The 19,793-nt window shown below is 39.6% G+C and overlaps 1 protein-coding gene across 1 annotated transcript in view; it reads left to right on the top strand.

The window, feature by feature from the left end:
- UTP6 (UTP6 small subunit processome component) overlaps positions 1–19,793 on the top strand; it is a 77,591-nt gene that overhangs the window by 39,764 nt on the left and 18,034 nt on the right. Inside the window, exons 15-16 of the mRNA XM_053696379.1 lie at positions 1,776–1,856; positions 3,108–3,217. Coding sequence (XP_053552354.1) covers positions 1,776–1,856; positions 3,108–3,217 — 191 coding nt within the window. The remainder of the gene's footprint in view (positions 1–1,775; positions 1,857–3,107; positions 3,218–19,793) is intronic.

Raw genomic sequence — 19,793 nt, 5'->3', positions numbered from 1 at the left:
AAACACCTAAGCTCCAAGATAGCGGTGCCTAGTATAAAGATGTGGGGCTTGACCAACCAGCATCAGTAAGGGGTTAAAATAAGAGAGCTGAAGTAAGTAGTATCCATGCTATGTAGTTGTCTCCAGCAGTTTAATGAGTTTTTTTTTTTTTTTTTTTTTTTTTAAATTGTGAAACGTCAACGTAGATATTTGGACTTATTAATTTGCAGAATATCACACTTTTGTACTAGTTAAAAACAAAACAAACTATAGAAATGTTTTCAGAATACATGGACGTTTCTCACACTACTAAGTTTAAATAAAACTTAAAAATCCAATGAAGTAATATCCAATATTATTCATGAGATGAAAACTATACATTAGATATGTGTATTCAGCAGTTTTGTTCACTGTTGAATGCAGAAGTAGTCTCTTTTGGGGGCTGAATGTCCTCTTGTGCAAGTGAAACACACTGTGCAAATCCAGATCTTAGTGTGTTTCACTTGCACATGAGGATATACGGATCCAAAAACGGGCTCCTACTTCCACATTCGGCAGTGAACAAAACCAATAATACTTCAGATTTTAACTTTATTGTAGGGAAGGGATAAAGGGTAACTAGGAAGAAATGAAAATAAAATGTGGTGTAGGATTGAAAATGTAAAAAGACGAGATTCAGATGGTATTGATGTAGTATCTTACTGGATTATTTCTGACAGAGGAAATGCACAACTCATTTTTGCAATATACTTCCATTAACAAAAATGTTTCTAGTAAAAGTTATTACTGTTTTTCTGTGGCATATGCACATATCCTGTTGGGGCCCGTGCACCAGTATTCAAACACCACACCTTCTCAGAGAGTCAGCAGTGGTTTGTATGACACAAATTACATCTTCAAAAGTAATACTGCCAGCTCTCTGAGCAGGAAAGTTGTTTGAATACTGGTGCACGTGCCCTCACAGCATATGTACGTATGCAGCTGAACAACAGTAATAACTTTTACTAAAAGCATTTTTGCTAATGAAAGTAAATTTTCCTCTATGCACGTTTCAATTTTAAACTTTCTATCCCTTCTTAAATGCACATGGTAATCTCTAATGTAAGGATAGCCGACCACGGTAGTTTTATTAACATCACCATGTAGCTGAAGGGGATCTTCTAAAAGATGGTTATCCATTGCAGGTGGGTTTTAAGTTACCACCATAAATATTCTGTGGGGAAAACCTAATGCACAACTGGGAAGTCTATTCCGCTGCTAGAGTTTTATGCAGTTCTGTATCTAGAATAAGCCTTGATCAGAGAGAGGAAAGGGGAAAGTATAGACCAGGGTGGGACTCAAGTATATATTGGTGGATAACAAGGTTTTTATTGGGTCTTTTTGTTGCTCGGGGGGAATTCATGGAACTGTTCAGAGCTGAATACATTTTGTTATTGTGGTGTCCATGCATCAGTCTTGTGAAATAGGAGTGTTTGAAGGCAATACGTTATAATGCAGTCAAGATGTGAGAGATGTGCTTTAAATTGCATTCTGAACAGGGAGCATCCAGATTCAACAATGTGGCAACTTCATGGCCTTCACCAGCAGTGTTACCAATCTATATCACATGGTGTGCGGAATAAATTATCTATGAAGAGATTATCTTTAATAAATTTAAAAACAAATAAATGTGGTTAATTTTGTACTTGAGTGTTTTTTCATATATTTAAGAAGGTCTCTGAATGTGAAGTTTCTGCTGATCGTAAAAATTATTTTAGTGTTGTGTATTGCTGAAATTAGTTTTTTGGTTTCTGCAGGATTGCTTACCTTTATGGGTGTTAATGGTTGATTGGAGTGAAAAAAACAATACACCTGAAGATACAGAAGATTTATTTAAGGTAAAAACCTCCTCTATATGTAATTGTAAGTAACGGAATTATTTGTTTATAACCTGGAGTTCTGAAAACAAATATCAGACATTGATATCTGATCAAATTTGGCTTTTCATCAATGTAAAATAATAAAAAATCATATTTGTTATGAAGGCATTTCCCCTGGTTTTGTAATACATTCAAACAGATACAGTCAATACATTTGTATCACATGACAAAAACAAATCTTAAAACTACTTGATTATAGACCTGCATGCTGTGAGCAAACACATTTGTGGGAAAAATGTATAACTAAGCAGAAAATATGTAGGCAGTACATAAAGTAATGAATACGAAAGCTAAATTTATATGTTTTGGTGAACTAAGATGCCAGCTAATACATGTGTTGTTTTTTGTTATTTAAAGTGACAATAAAGTCAAAATTCAACATTCATGATTCAGATAGAGCTTGCAATTTAAACACATTTCTAATTTACTTTTATAATAAAAAAATGTTTTTGTTCTCTATACTTTGAAGAGTAAACCTAGGTAGACTGGTAGCTTAGGAGCATGGAGGTATCTATAGTAGTCTATGGCTGCAATATTTGCAACATTCTATAACACTGCTTTAAACAGTCAGATGGCTAAAGACATGTGCACGCTCCTGAGCCTGCCTAGGATTACTCTTAAACAAGGGATACTAAGAGAACTAAGCAAAATACATAATAGAAGTAAATTGAAAAGTTGTTTAAAATGTTATACTCTCAGTCAATTTGTATTTCATTTTGACTTTACTGTCCCTTTTAAATAGATACATTCATTATTCCATATTGTTCCTGAAGGTGTGATTTGTGTTCTATGATAATGATGCTCAGTATAGTTTTGTTTTCATTGTCTATTACATTAAGGGGACACTCAAGTCAAAAACGTTTATGAATCAGAAAGAACATGCAGTTTTAAGAAACTTTCCAATTTACTTCTATTATAAAGTTTTGCATTTTATATACACACTTTCTGAGCATGTGCAGAAGCTCACAGGGTATACGTATACTAGTCTGTGATTTGCTGATGTCTGTCACATGCCACAGGGGGCTGGCAAATGGGAGAAAAAAATAAATTTGTCAGGAAAAAAAAATCTACTGCTTATTTGAAATTCATGAGTAGGTGTTAAATCATTGTGTTTTTAGTATGCACTTCTTAATTATGCAATTCTACTGCATTGAGTGGTCCTTTAACTATATTAACATTGTTCATCCCTGTTTGTGCTTATTTCTACAGAAAGCGATTCTGGTAACCTATCCAGCTGTAACAAAAATGATGAAGGAGAAATACCTAGAATGGGCCTACAGAACCAAAGGTTATAAGAAAGCAAGGAAGGTGTTTTCAAGGTGAGAGTTTATTTTATTTTTTCTGCCTACATTTCAAGAAATCGTTTAAGCAGTACTCGCACTTTCTGTGTGTGAACATTTTCATGATCTGGTGCATTTGGCCAGTCCATGACCAAACCCTGATGTAGTTCCATAATTAACCTCTCGAGAGCCAGGGTTACACTTTTGAGTCTTCCCATGTGTTCCCTTCAAATAGTTTTTTCTTTATAGATACCTAAAATGTAAAAAGGTTGTTTCTTCCCTATGACATGGAGAGTCCACAACGTCATTCCAATTACTAGTGGGATATCTAACTCCTGGCCAGCAGGAGGCGGCAAAGAGAACCCCAGCAAAGCTATTAAGTGTATCTGCCTTACCCATAAACCCAGTCATTCTCTTTGCCTCTGTCAATGGAGGTTGTGCAAAGTTGGTCTCTGAAGATATTTAATCCTTTTATGGGTACTTTTCCCTGCAAGCAAGGATTGGGGTCTAACTGTGTCCTTGTCAATCTCTTGAGTAAGAGTAGTGGTGGCTTTTAGCAGTTAAAAGGCGGCGAAGAAGTCTTTGCTTTACTTTTAACAGGTCTGTGACAGGGAGTGAAGCGCCTGCCACACCTAAGGATAGCATCTATCATGCAATTGGATCCAAGGTAAGTGCTTTTGCCTTCTAGGTAAAGAACGATAGCAGCACTTAGGAGGTTAATCCTCTCTTCAGATCCTTCATTTGGGAACTAAAGGGACAGTCAACACAAAAAATGTCCTTACTCCTACTGATAAAGTTTACTAGGATAAATATTTCAAAATGTAGCCCAATTTTGCTAATTATATAGTTTTCAAGAAAAATTACTTACTACATGTCCCATGGGAGTTTTGAAATGGTCGCCAGCCCCCTCCTCTATTTCGTCATAACCCTTTTTCCTTCCTTCCTTTTCTGCAAGAAACTTTTCGTGCCTCCGCATTCCCGTTTTTTTGCGCATGCGCAATACTTCGATTTTAGTGAAGAGTCATTTTGAAGCAGGAACTAAAAATAACCGCTCAGTATCCTAGCGGTTCCTATATGCGGCAGACCAGTTGGTTTCTCTTCATCTACCGCCGCATATAGAAACCGCTAGGATACTGAGCGGTACTGATGATCCTGAATTCTGCTAATTTGTCATGTCACATAGGATTTAATACATTCTTCCACTTATCAGTGTCTGGTTTATTGAACTCTAGTGGAATCCCTTGTTGTAATAACTGTATGTGCTGGTGGGGAGGACACCATTCTCCACTTCCTTGCAAAATTATATAATAATGAGGCAGTGTGGTGTCTGGGTTCACTATATAAAAGGTGCTGAGCTGTAGGAAAAAAAAGCACATACCACTGCAGTTTAGTTCACTGACTATATGGTGTGTAGATTGATCAGAATCAGATCGATGTATACGACTACAATATGAAGTCTCTGGTTGTCATTGATTATAATAAACCATTCTGTCTATTTACGGCATATTGTATCCAAACTCACTCATCCATTTCTGCAATGATTATCTGAGATACAAAGGTACCCATATTTTCTTTCCATTATAAGAGAAGTTTGCAAGACAGTCTCTTCTCTTTCCAGGGTATTATTAAAGGGACACTAAGCCCAAATATTTTCTTTCGTGATTCAGATAGAGCATGCAATTTTAAGCAACTTTCTCATTAACTCCTATTATCACATTTTCTTCATTCTCTTGGTATTTTTATTTGAAAAGCAAGAATGTAAGTTTAGATGCCGGCCCACTTTTGGTGAAAAACCTGGGTTGTCCTTGCTGATTGGGCAGCATCAATAAACAAGTGCTGTCGATGGTACTGAACCAAACATTTGCTGGCTCCTTATCTTAGATTAGAAACGCGTAAGCCTATCTTATACACTACACCCTCTATGTGGTTCTGTGGACTTTGATGTCTTTTTAACGGATGCAAATAAAATCAAGTTTTAATCTACCTCGGATGGATCAACTTTGCCTTTTTTGTTGCTGAATCTTCTATTGCCAGAAGATCTACCCGAGGAACGGGCCAGCCAGCCAGCCACCGATGGATCCCAACAGCACGTGATCGCTACGACGTGAGTCACGCTACCGGAAGTGAACAGATGTGGGCGCAAGACGAGACGGGCAGTGTACTCCAAACAGACCGCGGTGTTTGAACAGTGCGGGTCTGAGAGTGAGCCTAGTTGTTTGCCGATTTATCGGTTCCGTTACGCCTGGAGATCTGAATACCCGAAGTGAGCTGAGGTGAGATACGCTGATAGCACCGGACATTTGTGGCTGGTCGAGTATACACCCTTTACTCATCGGTGTTACTTTTGTTCTCTTATTCACAACTAAGCAGCATAAACTTTCCTATTGACTTGCTTTGTTATATTGGGTTCTGGCTACCCTTGAGCTGCTTAGTTGATAGACTGATATATATATATATATATATATATATATATATATATATATATATATACACATACACATATATATATATATATATATATACACATATATATATATATATATATATATATATACACATATATATATATATATATACATATATATATATATATATATATATATATATATATATATATATATATATATATATATATATATATATACACCATGGAACCTACAGTGTCTTACTTTTCACTTTTGCCTGCAACAGCCAGGGACCATGTCAGCACTGATGTGGACACATCTTTTCTGAGAATAAAGCCTATTTTAGTTTACCTGCACTATTTGAATGTATGGAGAACTTGTTGTTAAAAGAGCTAAGATTGCAATGGGACATTTGGACATTTGAAAAATATATAGAATTCAATATGATACCAAGGGGACTTAGAATGAATAAGTACCCAACGTTCGATGTTACTGATTGCAATTTTATAGAATCATGGAATACAGTGCTCACAGAGTGCTCTATTCACCTTATGCAGCTTCTATTACAATATAAGATGTCACAACTTAAAACGCTTAGATTAGAAATTGATTAATTACAGTCAGAATTGAGTACCAGAAGTAATGATAATGATTTTTGTAATTTTAATGGTTTATTGCAAATAACTGTGGCAGAGACCAGGCAAACTGTAATTGAAACTAAACACTCTAAATTTTTGCGTGATAAAACTGATTATAACAATAATACAGTTTACATATGGAATAGAAAATTGAGGCAGGCTAACAAATCACTATCAAACAATAGAGCTCGTAGACGCAGACAAAGACAAAAGAAAAATAAAAAGGTTTCATTCTCAGGGGGAGAGGGGTCACAATCAGAAGATGGAACATCCTCAAGTGGGGATGAACTTGTAAGCAAGCCATCTGGTATTTTAAAAAAGAATACACAAGACAATGTAGCAACTACAGGTCAAGTGGTTAGACTCAGAGAATCCACCAGTCAAAAACCACCTGCTGGTCCCACACATTCACAATCTAAATACATTTCTAGTAAACTTACCCACACCCCAGAATGTTCCACGAATATCCCATATTCTAAGAATTCTGGTGATTTGAATATTCTGGAACAGGTTTTTCCTGTAGACAGGATGGATACGGGGGGAGGGGGGGGAGGGAACTCAATATCACACAGGAGCGGTACCAATTGAGAGGGAATCGAAATCCGACACAATCCAAGTACAAACCAACAATGTGATTAACCTAAATAAAAAGTGAGAAGCGCTCAACCTGGAAACGAATAATAGCTTGTTCTATGGCTAGTTACCACCCAAGAAGCAGCCTCTTTTTGCTCAAAATGTGCCTTTCACAGAGAAAAAGACTGATATGCTTCAGGAAAGTTTTTCTCTGTGAAAGGCACATGTTGAGCAAAAAGAGGCTGCTTCTTGGGTGGTAACTAGCCATAGAACAAGCTATTATGCTATTGTTCGTTTCCAGGTTGAGCGCTTCTCTCTTTTTATTTATGCAAATTATGACATTTTGGGAAGTCTCCCTAAGTGTGATGCGGGAATCCAGACGTGGACCCGTTTCTCAGTGTGCCTAGAGGGATATGGCTGCACCTCACTGACGAGGCCCACAATAGGCCGAAACGTACGTCTGGGGTTTTGCTGTTTCTCTCGTTCAGAGAAGAATTGCCTGGTATTTCGGGGCTGGACTGTACTGTGAAGTCAGGATCAGACTGATATGCTTCAGGAAAGTTTTTCTCTGTGAAAGGCACATGTTGAGCAAAAAGAGGCTGCTTCTTGGGTGGTAACTAGCCATAGAACAAGCTATTATGCTATTGTTCGTTTCCAGGTTGAGCGCTTCTCTCTTTTTATTTATGCAAAATGTGATTAACCTATCCAACTATGCTTTATCTAAATTGCTAATTAAAGTGTTATCTTATGGCTTAAATTTTGCTCCCACTACTGACTTTGACTTGTTTAATACATTGATGTCAATAGATTTATCCGAAATTTCACCTTACGTAAACATTTCAAGAGTGACAGGGTTTCAAATGATTTACCATCCATAGAACAAAGTACTGTGGCTGAATTACCCTTTGATGAATGTTGTGACTTAATTACCCTTGAAGAACTAGAACAGGAGGGTAGAGTTGAAGATAATTGTGAGGAAATTACCAATAGGATCAGGAGTTTTAAAAAACCTTCACAATTTTACCCTATTCACAGTAGAGGTCCCACTCTTGAATTGTTTGTTTTTTAAAAGAGTGGAAAGGGACCTTACCAAACTTAAGGGTGAAGGTGGGGGCAATACATCTAATCTCTCTAGAGGGGAGTATCTTGCCTTGAAGGGACTGAGAAACAATGAGGATCTAGTGATACGTAATGCCGATAAAGGAGGATCGGTAGTAGTACTTAATAAAAGTGATTACATCTCTGAATCCCTTCGACAACTTAACAATAGAGAAAATTATACTCTGTTAAGTTGTGACCCCACCTTCCAATACCAAAGACAGTTAAGGCACCTCCTGGACAAAGGTGGGGACTTGGGGATCTTGGACAGCAATACCATAGCGTATCTCTATGTGGAGCATCCAAGGATGGCGATTTTCCATCATCTGCCCAAGGTCCACAAGTCCTTAACCAATGTCCGGGGGAAGCCTATTGTCAGCGGTATTGGCTCATTGTTTGAAAAACTTTCTCAATGGCTTGATGAAGTCTTACAGCCCATTGCTAAACAGCTCCCTAGTTATCTCCGTGACACCAAACATGTTCTGAGAATCGTGGAAGAAACTGGTTGGGATACCCAATTTAGTTGTTTGACAATAGATGTAAGTTCCCTCTATTCGTCAATACAACACGAATTTGGCTTGAAAGCGTTGGAATATTTTTTGAGTAATCACACCAACTATTCCACCGAGTTCCAGAACTATGTATTGGAAGTGTTCTTTTCTGTTGACTCATAATTTTTTCAGCTTCAGTGGTGAGATTTATCTGCAGAAATGTGGGACAGCTATGGGGGCAAAATTTGCCCCTTCATACGCCAACATCTTTATGGGTTGGTGGGAGCTGTCCCACATTTTTGCAGATAAGAATCCCTTCAGACATTTGATCTTCTTATACAGACGTTTTATCGATGATCTGTTGTTGGTGTGGAGAGGTAATGAACAATTGGCACATGATTTTGTAAACTGGCTAAATGCCAATGAGTTGGGCCTATTTTTTAGCCATGAATTCCAAAAGGAGACCATCAATTTTCTGGATTTAAGTCTGAGGGGATTACCCAATGGTCAAATTGAGACAGGGATGTTCCGAAAGCCGATTTCGGGCAACACTCTTTTGAGTGCGAAAAGCTGTCATCCTAAGCATGTTCCTCATGCTATAGCTAAAGGTCAGTTTATTCGCACCAAGAGGATTTGCACAAAAAATGTTCATTATGAACAGGAAGCTTGTAACCTCAGTAAAAGACTCTGGAAAGAGGTTACAAGAAAACCACTGTTGAGAAAGCTAGATTGGAAGTGAGCAAACTGGATAGAAAGACATTGTTACAAGACAAGGATTTGAAAGGAAAAACATCCTTTGAGGGTGTAACATTCACCACTACATATAGTGCTCAGTATAATGTCTGTGATATTATCCAAAAACATTTCAGAGTACTGATAGCAGATGACCTATTGATTCCCACTGTAGAAAAAGGTATCAGGTGTGCTTATCGTAAGGCTAGAACACTAGGCAGTATGATAGCACCTTCAGAGGTGATTAAATCCACTCAGGTTAAACACACTTGGTTACAACACAAGGGTATGTATAAGTGTGGTAGATCTAGATGCAAGCCTTGTGAGCATGTACTTTTGGGAGATACATTTAAATCTGAGGTTACACAAGAAATTTTTGATATACGCAGCTGTTTGAATTGCACTTGCAATTTTGTAATATATCTCCTCACTTGTACATCATGTTTTTTGCAATATGTGGGACTCACAACCAGAGATGTTAACTCCCGCATTAGGGAACATCTCTGTCATACAAAAAGGTTGAGCAACAACACCTTTAGTACAACACTTTGCTCTTACACATAATAAATGTACTGATACCTTAGCCTGGAACATCATTGAGAGAATTCCAGTAACAGGCAGGGAGGGAGACAGAAATAAAAGACTTGAACGACAGGAGATGTTTTGGATATTACGTCTAAAGACCAGAGTTCCGACAGGTTTAAATTCGAAATATGATCTTATTAATTTCTGGCAGTGAGAATATTCCCTTCCTATTCAATAAATTATTCAACTAAAGATTATGTTGTTTGAGCTAGTCCTTATGATATAAGATCAATGTATCTATGCTGATGGTTTATGTTAACTGTTGGGTTTTTAAGTTTTTCCCTTCAATATCATGCTTTAATATTTACCTTTAATTATATCATTCTGCCTATGTATTATACAAATGTATTTTATGCCATAATTTATTCTATACAAATGAATTGGCAATAACAATAGTTTGGGTATTGCTTCAGGTGGCTTCAAAACTTTATTATAGTTTTCAAGTGAAAGTTGCTTTTCACGGTTTATGGCAACTATTTCACTAAAAACCTCTAAAATCCATCTGCGGTTTTGTTAATTCATTTCTTCTAACACTGTGTATTGTTTGGAAATTGCAAGCTTAAGATGTTTCTTTATTATGTTAATTTAGTGCCAATAGTTTATTACTATAGCCTATATAAGCACTGGTCACTCTAACTTAGTTAAGAGGGTGTATCTATGTAAATTTTACTGTCTAACAATTAACCAATCAATTGTTTTGTATGCCTTTAAAAAGGTGCAGTGTATCTGATAGAACATGCTATGATTACGGCTCTCGCCGAAACGTGTAAGCCTATCTTATACACTACACCCTCTATGTGGTTCTGTGGACTTTGATGTCTTTTTAACGGATGCAAATAAAATCAAGTTTTAATCGGATGGATCAACTTTGCCTTTTTTGTTGCTGAATCCTTATCTTAGATGCCTTGTTTTTAAAATAAAGAAAGCAAGAGAGCGAAGAAAAATTGATAATAGAAATAAATTAGAAAGTTGCTTAAAATTGCATGCTCTATCTGAATCGTGAAAGAAAAAAATGTGGGTTCAGTATCTCTTTAATGTCATGATTTCTGACATTATAATTTTTATTTTGACAGTTTGCCTCTGAACTATAGAGAAGTTTTAAAGCAACCTGCATCTTTTAAATGAAAATGCAAACATACCACATTCTGGAGCTTAATTGCTGAGTCTGAACACTGAATACATTTATTTAAGGAACTTTGCTATATAATATGTGTAATTTAGTGCCTTGTATACTGTACAATACTTGGCTGATCGTCTCTGCCACTGCTTGTATACTTCAGTACACCCTGATTTTTCTAGAAATACGATGCTGTTCAAAATATAGTGGAATATTTACACATATACACTGCAAGTGTATATAATCAATGACAACCAGAGGCTTCATATTGTAGTCGTATACATGGATCTGATTCTGATCAATCTACACATATAGTCAGTGAACTAAACTGCAGTGGTATGTGCTTTTTTTTTTCTTTCTTTCTACAGCTCAGCGCCTTTTTATATAGTGAACCCAGACACCACACGCTGTGAGAGCACTACTGCCTCATTATTATAACATTTTGCAAGGAAGTGTAGGAGAATGTTGTCCTCTCCGCCAGCACATACGGATTCCACTAGAGTTCAATAAACCAGACACTGATAAGTGGAAGAATGTATTAAATCATATGTGACATGACAAATTAGCAGAATTCAGGATCATCAGTACCATTGGGACACGTAGTAAGTAATTTTTCTTTAAAACTATATATTTAGCAAAATTGGGCTAAATTTTGAAATATTTATCCTAGTAAACTATCTGTAGGAGTAAGGATATTTTTTGGTTTGACTGTCCTTTAATACTCCTTATTAGCTAAGGAGTCATATATTAAGGACATGGCACTTGGGTATTTTTATTAATATGAGTAAGGTCAGTTCATCTGAGGAGTTTCACTTGGCCAGGGGAGTTTAGGGGTTAACAGTAAAGGAGTTCTTTATTGGTTACCTCCCATTTAATTACGCTTCTAGGTTAGAGGCTTACTTTTTTTATTTGACTTTATTGGGCTACCATATTAACACATTCAGTTTAATGGTCTTAATATCTTAGCTGTTTTTTTTTTTAAACTGCAGTTTTTCGCGCTCTTTTTAGAGCTGTGTAAATTTATGTGTCTCAGTTTATTTTCTGAGACCGCACTTCTGCTTTTGCCGAGCGGTTATAGAGTTAGTGCAGTTGTCTTTGACTCTGTTTGGACATTTTCTGAAGCGGCTTTCTGTTAATCGGCTCACCGGATCCCCAGAGGAGAAAATCACTTCTAGAGAGTTTTCTCTTACTAGTGGAACTTTTTTTCTGGCCGGTAGGAGCCTCAATCATCTGAGGCAGTTTTTTAAAGTTAAAATTAAAATAGATTGTAGTATTTCATATTTACTAATTAAAATTGAATACTTTTCTGAAGGATTAAAGTTTTTTTTTTTATTTTATTTTTGCATTAAAATTCTATATTTGCACATTGCTTGTTGGACCGTTATTCTATGGATACAGATCAGGATCAATCTATCTCTATTGATAGATGTTTGCTTTGTTTAGACAGCCAGATTGCCCTACCTATGAAGCTTTGTTCATCCTGTTTAGCAACAACTTTAAAATGCAAATCCCGGTTGCGGGAGCTGCATCTTATTGGTGCGATGCATTGTCTGATCTTGTTACTCAGGAAACTACAGTAGAGGTGATCCAAGATAGGATCAAAGCTCTCATATTGGCCAATACCTTTATCTGTGATGCCAATATGCAGATAATTTGTCTGGGTGCTAAGATGTCTAGCTTTATGGTTCTAGCCCGCAGGGCTCTATGGTTAAAATCTTGGTCGGCCGATGTCTCTTCTAAGGTCCAGCTTTTGGCCTTACCTTACAAGGGAAAAACTCTGTTTGGACCTGGTCTGGCAGAGATAATTTCAGAGATTACAGGTGGAAATGGATCTTTTCTACCTCAGGACAAGAAAAATAGACCTAGAGGTCGTCAGATCTATTTTTTCTTCCTTTCGTAACTTTCAGGGACAAAAGCCCTCGTCTTCCTCTTCTAAACCAGATCAACCCAAATCTTCTTGGAAATCCAATCAGCCCTCGAACAAAGGAAAACAAAACAAGAAGCCTTCTGCTGACTCTAAATCAGCATGAAGGTTCCGCCCCCGATTCCAGTGTGGATCTGGTGGGTGGCAGGCATTTTTCTTTTTTTTTTTTTTGGATACGCGATGTCCCAGACCCTTGGACGGTGGACATAGTATCCCAGGGTTACAGAATGGGATTCAAGTCTTGCCCTCCAAAGGGCAGATTTCTCCTGTCAAGACTGTCCTCAAACCAAATAAAGATGGCCTTCTTAAACTGTGTAAAAGACCTATACTCTCTGGGAGTTATTGTTCCTGACCCTCTAGCAGAACAGGGTCTAGGATTTTATTCAAATCTATTTGTGGTTCCCAAAAAGGAGGGAACTTTTCAGCCCATTCTAGACCTCAAGTGTCTCAACAAATTCCTCAGGTTTCCATCCATCAAGATTGAAACTATTAGTTCATTCTTCCTTTGGTACAAGAAGGTCAGTTAATGATGACAATAGACCTAAAGGATGCATACCTTCATGTTCCCATTCACAGGGAACACCATTAGTAGTTGAGATTTGCATTTCTGGACAAGCACTTCCAATTTGTTGCACTTCCATTTGATCTGGCCACGGCTCCCAGACTATTCACAAAGGTTCTGGGGGAGCTTTTGGCTGTGATCAGATCCCAGGGAATTGCTGTAGCGCCTTATCTAGACGACATCCTGGTTCAGGCGTTATCTTTTCAACTAGCCCTATCTCATACAGAGGTGCTGTTGTCTTTTCTACGTTCCCATGGATGGAAGGTAAAGTTCTCTTTTTTCATCTACCAAAGTGTGTTTCCTAGGAACTATAATAGATTCCCTGTCCATGAAGATTTTTCTGACGGAGGTCAGAAAAGACAAGATTCTTGCTTCTTGCCTTTATCTTCACTCTGCTTTTCGTCCATCTGTGGCCCAATGCATGGAGGTGATTGGTCGGATGGTGGCATCCATGGACATCATTCCTTTTGCTCGTTTCCATCTACGAGTGATGCAGCTTTGTATACTCAGTCAATGTAACGGAGATCATTCAGATTCATCTCAGAGGATAAATCTGGACCCTCTAACAAGAGACTCTCGTGGTGGGTGTCACAGGAACATCTGTCTCGGGGCACTTTCTGAGACCTTCCTGGGAAATTGTGACTATGGACGCCAGCCTGTCAGGCTGGGGAGCTGTTTGGGGCCCTCTAAAGGCTCCAGGCCTGTGGTCTCGGGAAGAGTCCTCTCTTCCCATAAACATCTTGGAGTTGAGAGCTATCTTCAATGTCCTATCAGCGTGGCCTCAACTGTCGTTGGTTCGGTTTATCAGATATCGGACAACATCACCTCAGTGGCTTACATCAACCATGGTGACTCGCATTCTGCAATGGGCAGAAGCAGACGATTGTCTATCTGCCATCCACATTCCAGGAGTGGACAACTGGGAAGCAGATTTTCTGAGCAGACAGACCTTTCATCCCGGGGAGTGGGCTCTCCATCCGGAAGTGTTCTCTCAGATATCCCGCAAGTGGGGGGTTCCAGAGTTGGATCTGATGGCATCCCGCCACAATGCCAAGGTTCCAAAGTACGGTTCAAAGTCAAGAGGTCCTCAGGCCGTTCCGATAGATGCTCTAGCAGTTCCATGGAGGTTTTCTCTGGCTTATCTGTTTCCTTAATTTGCTCTCCTTCCACAAGTCATTGCTCGTATCAAACAGGAGAGAGCATCTGTTGAGCTAATAGCTCCTGCATGGCCTCGAAGGATCTGGTTCGCTGATCTAGTGAGGATGTCAACTCTGCTTCCTTAGGGGTTACCTCAGAGGAAATACCTTCTACTTCAGGGTCCTTTCCTCCATCCAAACCTAGATTCTCTGAAGCTAACTGCTGATTGAACCCCTAGTTCTGTCTAAACGTGGTTTTTCTGAAACAGTCATTGAAACTATGATTCAGGCTTGAAAAACGGTTACTCGCAGGATTTACCATAAGATATGGCATAAATATCTTTATTGGTGTGAATCTGTGTTCTGGAGCCGGGTGAGGATTCTCCGTATTTTGTCTTTTCTTCAAGAAGGCCTGGATAAGGGTTTATCGGATAGTTCTTTAAAGGGTCAGCTTTCTGCGTTGGCTATCCTTTTGCACAAACTTCTGGCAGACCTACCAGATGTTTAAGCCTTTGTACAGGCCCTAGTTAGAATCAGGCCTGTGTTTAAACCTGTTGCTCCTCCGTGGAGCCTTAATTTAGTTCTTAAAGGAGTCCACGGAATCATCAATTACTAGTGGGAATATCACTCCTGGCCTGCAGGAGGAGGCAAAGAGCACCACAGCAAAGCTGCTATATATGTCACTTCCCTTACCCATAACCCCCAGTCATTCTCTTTGCCTCTAGTGCATGGAGGAGGTGAAGTAATTGGGTGTCCTTATTAAGATTCTTCTATCAAGTTTTTTTTATTTTAAAGTCTGGGCAAGATTGCTCTGGCTTTTCATCACAATCTGGGTATAGCTGTATTCCATGTTAGTCTCTTCAGCAGGGCTGTGGTGGCTTTAAAGCAGTTAGGTACTTGTAAAGTGGACTTTGCTGCGTTTTCCTAACATGTTGCTGCCCTGGTATAGAAAGCCTGAGTAAGCTTACCCTGTCTTCCTTTTTACACAGGTCTCTGTGAGGAGCGGAATCCTCTCAAACTTTGTGAGTCGTCTGACTGCCGGACGACTAGAATGCAGGTAGGTGCCTTTTGTTCTTCCGGGGCTAGAAGGCAGGCAGTACTGGGGTTAAGGACTCTAGCATTGTCCTGTCATTTACTTGGGACTCAAACCCCTTAGTAAGGGTGTTTCTGGCAGCGTGCAGGCACTATATATTTTTATACTATGGGGACTTAAGGGTTAATTTCCTGCAACGCATGGATTTAACACCTTTTTGAGGCTCAATTTGTCAGCATTTTTACTGAAAACAAATCTCTCCGTGTGGGGCAGTGAGTTGGGTGAGTAATATAACCGCTGGGTACTTCTTCAGGTTGGAGCTCGGGCTGCTTGATGCTCTGAGTTTTACACGCATAAAATATATTTAGTGTCCGGAATGAAGAGACTGTATTTTTTGGACGTCTTTCAAACAATCCGGCGCCATCTATGTTGGATTCTATGTTGGATTGAGGGTGATGCATAAGAACCTCTGTAGTTTAGAGTCTTCTGTTTATCCGTGTTTCACAGTAAAGTAAGAGGACAGAGTATATATACGGCTTAGTAATGGCTGGATGAAGCGCGATTTTTGCGCGCTTCATCTCCATGCCGTTCCGGTTATGTCTCTGCCTTCTTTTCTTTCAGTGAGAGGAGCAGCACCATTCTGGGCTATATCTTTTAGCTAGTGCTCTGAGGTTCATGTAGCCCCGCCTTTGCTCTGGTTATGGTCGGAGCGGCGATCTTTCAGCTCAGTGTCTGAGCCGGTTCGGGTATATCAGAGTCGTATTAGACCCGGGTTATTGGTGTAGATTATTTTTATGTCCTGCTGCCTGCATCAGGAATATGGCCATGAGTTATACTTATATTGAGCTAGTCACACATGTTTCAGTAGTGTAACTTTCTGGATTATTTAACGGTCCGTTTTGAGAAGTCCCCTGTAGTTCTAGTTTTCTACCAGGGTGTTTTGCATTTCTGCTTTCAGCTGGTTTAATGCAGGGGATATTTATGTATTCATTAAAGGATCTGTTCCTAAGAATAAAAGATTTTTCTTATGTATTTTCTTCAGCAATAAAGTTTTGTGTTGTTTATTGTTTGTGTATTTGTTGTTAGTCCTACCTGAATATGCCTCTCAGGCCTTTTTTTTTTTTTTTTTTTTTTTTTTTTTTTCTGGGGCGAATTTTAAAATATTTCTGAGTCTCATGTCTCACAGGACGATGCTGTTCAGGCAATGCCACAGCTTTTCCTTACTTGTCCCAAGCCTCTATGGCGTCACATGCAGTGCTCTGCGGTTCCTCATAATCTCCTGGAGGAGTGTATTTGCCTGCATATTTTGCAGCTCAGGTATTCTTGCAATATCTGAAGCTTTATCTGCTTTTCTTTTTCTTCAGGGAAAGTGCAAGAGGATATTTTAAATATTTTGCTTCCCTCATTAGTCTCATACGGTGCAGTAACTAGTAGCTTCTGGTAAGGAGGTTTTGGGTATTTTGGGGCGACTCTGATACGCATGTTGTTGTCAACCCTAAGATTCTAGTAAATTTTATAGATATGCATACAAAGAGAGAAGTGCTCTACCAGGAATGAACAGCTCATTAGCTTGTTCTATGGCGATTTACCACCCGGAAGCAGACTCTTTTAGACCAGTGTGCTTTTCACAAAGGAAAACTTTCCTTAAGTATATCAGTCTGATGCCGCCAAGTAAGGTCAGTCCAGCCCCGAAATACCAGGCAATTCTCCTCTGAACAAGGAACATGACAACCCCAGATGATCGTTTCGCCCTCCTATTGGCCTCGTCAGTGAATTGCAGCCACATTCCTCTAAGCACACTGGGCAAGGAGTCCACGTCTGGTTTCCCCCATCACCCATAGGGAGACTTCCCCAGGGTCATTTTAATTTGCATGCTTAGAGGAATGTGGCTGCACCTCACTGACGAGGCCCATTTTCCTTGTTCAGAGGAAAATTGCCTGGTATTTCGGGGCTGTACTGACCTTACTTGGCGGGATCAGACTGATATGCTTCAGGAAAATTTTCCTCTGTGAAAAGCACACTGGTCTAAAAGAGGCTGCTTCCGGGGGGTAAATCGCCAAAGAACTAGCTGATGAACTGTTGTTCGTTCTGGTAGAGTGCTTCTCTCTTTGTATGCAAATGAATATGACCCTTGGGAAGTCTCCCTATGGGTGATGGGGGAAACCAGACGTGGACTCCTTGCCCAGTGTGCTTAGAGGAATGTGGCTGCACCTCACTGACGAGGCCCATAGGAGGCCAAAATGATTGTTGTTGGTAAATCGCCATAGAACTAGCTGATGAGTTGTTGTTCATTCCTGTTTTCATCTCAGGCTTCTGCAGCTAAGCATGCTCAGGCACTGGAATGCAGATTATACAGATTTGTCTCCTCGAATAACCCTAGATCAAGAGACGAGGGACTCTCTTCTATGGTGGTTATCTCTGGATCATCTATCCCAGGGGACATGCTTTCGCAGACCTTTGTGGGTGATTGTGACAACGGATGCCAGCCTTTTAGGATGGGGAGCGGTTTTGGGCTCTCTAAAGGCTCAGGGAGTATGGACTCAGGCAGAGTCTCTCCTTCCCATCAACATTCTAGAGCTGAGGGAGATCTTCAATGCGCTTCGAGCCTGGCATCAGGGAGGAACAAGGGTTTTTTAGTGATGACAGAAGTATCCAAGATAATCCAGTGGGCGGAGGCTCACTCTTGCCATCTGCCGGCGATCCATATCCCAGGGGTGGAAAACTGGGAAGCAGATTTTCTGAGCAGGCAGACTTTTCATCCAGGAGATTGGGAACTCCATCCGGAAATATTTTCCAACCTGATTCTCAGATGGGGTCGGCCGGAGTTGGATCTCATGGCATCTCGTTAGAATGCTAAACTTCCTAGATACAGGTCCAGGGACCCCCAGGCCGAGCTGATAGATGCCTTGGCAGTTCCTTGGTCCTTCAGCCTAGCATATGTATTCCCCCTAGTTTGCGCCCCTTCCCCGGGTGATTGCTTGAATCAAACAGGAGAAGGCATCAGTGATCCTCATTGCTCCTGCGTGGCCTTGCAGGATTTGGTATGCCGATCTGGTAGACATGTCATCTCTGCCGCCTTGAAAGCTTCCATTGAAGAAGGACCTTCTCATTCAGGGTCCCTTCCGTCACCCTAATCTAGTTTCTCTGCAGCTGACTGCTTGGAGATTGAACGCTTAATCTTATCCAAGCAAGGTTTTTCTGATTCGGTCATAGATGCCTTAATTCAGGCGCATAAGCAGGTTACTAGGAAGATTTACCTTAAGATATGGCACAAATATCTTTATTGGTGTGAATCCAAGGGCTACTCATGGAGTAGAGTTCGGATTCCCAGGATTTTGTCTTTTCTCCAAGAAGGATTGGAGAAGGGGTTATCTGCGAGTTCTCTAAAGGGTCAGATCTCTGCCTTATCTGTTTTGTTGCACAAGCGTCTGGCAGATGTTCCAGATATTCAATCTTTTTGTCAGGCTTTGATTAAAATCAGGCCTGTGTTTAAACCAATTGTTCCTCCATGAAGTTTGAATTTAGTTCTTAAAGTTCTTCAAGGGGTTCCATTTGAACCTATGCATTCCATAGCTATTAAGTTGTTATCTTGGCAATTTTTGTTTCTTGTTGCTACTTCTTCTGCTCGGAGAGTGTCTGAACTTTCAGCTTTACAGTACAATTCTCCTTACCTTATTTTTCATTCGGATAAGGTGGTTTTACGTACTAAACTTGTGTTTCTTCCTAAGGTTGTTTCGGACAAGAATATTAATCAGGAGATTGTTGTTCCTTCTTTGTGTCCTAATCCTCCTCCTTAGAAGGAGCGTCTTCTACACAATTTGGACGTAGTTCGTGCATTAAAATTTTACTTACAGGCCACTAAAGATTTTCGTCAATCTTCTTCTTCTTTATTTGTCCTTTTTTTCGGGGAAGCACAAGGGTCAGAAGGCTACGGCTACCTCTCTTTTTGGTTGAAGAGTATCATCCGTTTTGCATATGAGACTGCTGGACAGGGGCCTCCTGAAAAGATTACTGCTCATTCCACTAGGGCTGTTGCTTCCTCATGGGCATTCAAAAATGATGCTTTTGTTGAGCAGATTTGCAAGGCCGCAAGTTGGTCTTCTCTTCACACTTTTTTTCTAAATTTTACAAATTCGATACTTTTGCCTTGGCTCAGGCTGTTTTTGGGAGAAAGGTTCTTATAGCAGTGGTGCCTTCAGTTTAGGTTCCCTGTCTTGTCCCTCCCTTTTCATCCGTGTACTATAGCTTTGGTATTGTATTCCACAAGTAAGGATGAAATCCGTGGACTTGTGTCTTTTAATAGAGAAGAACATTTATGCTT

Source organism: Bombina bombina, chromosome 1 (assembly GCF_027579735.1).
Source record: "Bombina bombina isolate aBomBom1 chromosome 1, aBomBom1.pri, whole genome shotgun sequence".
NCBI lineage: Eukaryota > Metazoa > Chordata > Amphibia > Anura > Bombinatoridae > Bombina > Bombina bombina.
Note: the sequence above shows the minus strand (reverse complement) of the source record. Positions and strands in the feature narration are given on the sequence as shown.